Here is a 1,300-nt window from a genome sequence, read left to right on the forward strand (position 1 = left end):
GGGCGCGGCCTGGGGCGGCGGTGGGGGCAGGGGTGATTCGCCCAGGCCTGGGGGCTGGCTGGGAGGGCCGCTCAGGGTGCGTAGACATGCTTCGCTCAGCTCGTGTGCCTTAGGGTGGCCCCCGGCGCTGGCAGGCGACTGGAGCGAGCAGGCGGATCGGTGGTACTCGCCGTCGGCGCCCAGAGCCGCGGACGCCGGGTACGGCTGCTGGCTGGCATTATAAGTGAACCCGTTGGCTGCCTGGTAGGGGTAGCCACCGTAGATCGCCGAGCTGTCGTAGTAGGTCGCTTTTTGCATCGCGTTGTTTCACGATCCTGATCGCACACTCTGACAGGGCTTGACACCCGTGAGGGCGCACATTGGCACGCCCCCGCGGTCACGTGACGCTCCGCCGCCAATGGCCGCCCCGCGCAGACCTGGGGGGCGAGAAGCGCAGCGCGGTGAGGGTTCGGCGCAAATCCATCTTACTCTCAATAGCTAAGTGACATGAAAGCCATAAAAGAAAAAGTGGTCAGCAATATTTAGCAGCACGACTTGGCCCCGGGCGCAGGGAGCCGCGCTATAAAAAGCCGCTGGAATTTACTGGCAGCTACAAATATTTGCTTAACTTGCGTCTGGAGTTGGGGGGTTTTCCGGGCAAAGAGGAGAGTGAGTGAGGGCTGGAAGCCGAGCCTCGGGATACAGCATCCAAAAGGAGAAAGGTCCGACAGGCTGGAAAGGAACAGGGTTGGGATCCTTCTTTTCCAGGGGAGGAGGAACTTGGGGTGTCCCTTCTTCTCTGCTCCTTAGCCGCCTCCAGTGGCCCCGCAACTCCTTCCCCTCTGGGCGTCTTGCGAGAGGGGCCGTCGAGGAGGCAAATGGGGAGCCTGGAAAGCCAATTTTGTCTCCAACCCCTTACTTTAGGTCTTCTATTTGCCAAAAGAGTCCTAAGCGGAGTGACTTTCCACCCAGACCCTTCTTGGACCTTTCTGCCCCCAAGAGAGGTTTGCACAAAACCTTTTCAGCCAATTGCCCTACCTGACTCTGCTGGATTTCAGAAGCCTAGCTTGTCAGGCTTTTAATCTACCCTTGTGAGGGGATATGACCCACCTCCTTCAGATGAGCCCCTTGTGGCCAGGAAGGGGGAAGGGAAAACTATGGATGGAATATCGTGTGGGAGAGGGCACAACACCCCCGCCCCCCAACAAATCACAACTCAAACTGAGGACAGTTCCTTACTCCTTTCTCTCACTATTTCTCAGGCACATCCCAGCAAGCATCCACCACCTCTTTTCCCTAGGTACAGAGGTCCCTCCTGCCT

General features: G+C 58.5%; 1 protein-coding gene across 1 annotated transcript in view; it reads right to left on the bottom strand.

Moving 5' to 3' along the window:
• The window catches only part of HOXA3 (homeobox A3), a 2,736-nt gene extending 2,439 nt beyond the window's left edge, over positions 1-297 (bottom strand). The window contains 1 exon segment of the mRNA XM_023732270.1: positions 1-297. This exon segment is cut by the window's left edge and continues 12 nt beyond it. Coding sequence (XP_023588038.1) covers positions 1-297 — 297 coding nt within the window.
• Between the last annotated feature and the right edge of the window lie 1,003 nt (positions 298-1,300).

This window comes from Trichechus manatus, unplaced genomic scaffold (assembly GCF_000243295.1).
Source record: "Trichechus manatus latirostris isolate Lorelei unplaced genomic scaffold, TriManLat1.0 scaffold00050, whole genome shotgun sequence".
Lineage (NCBI taxonomy): Eukaryota > Metazoa > Chordata > Mammalia > Sirenia > Trichechidae > Trichechus > Trichechus manatus.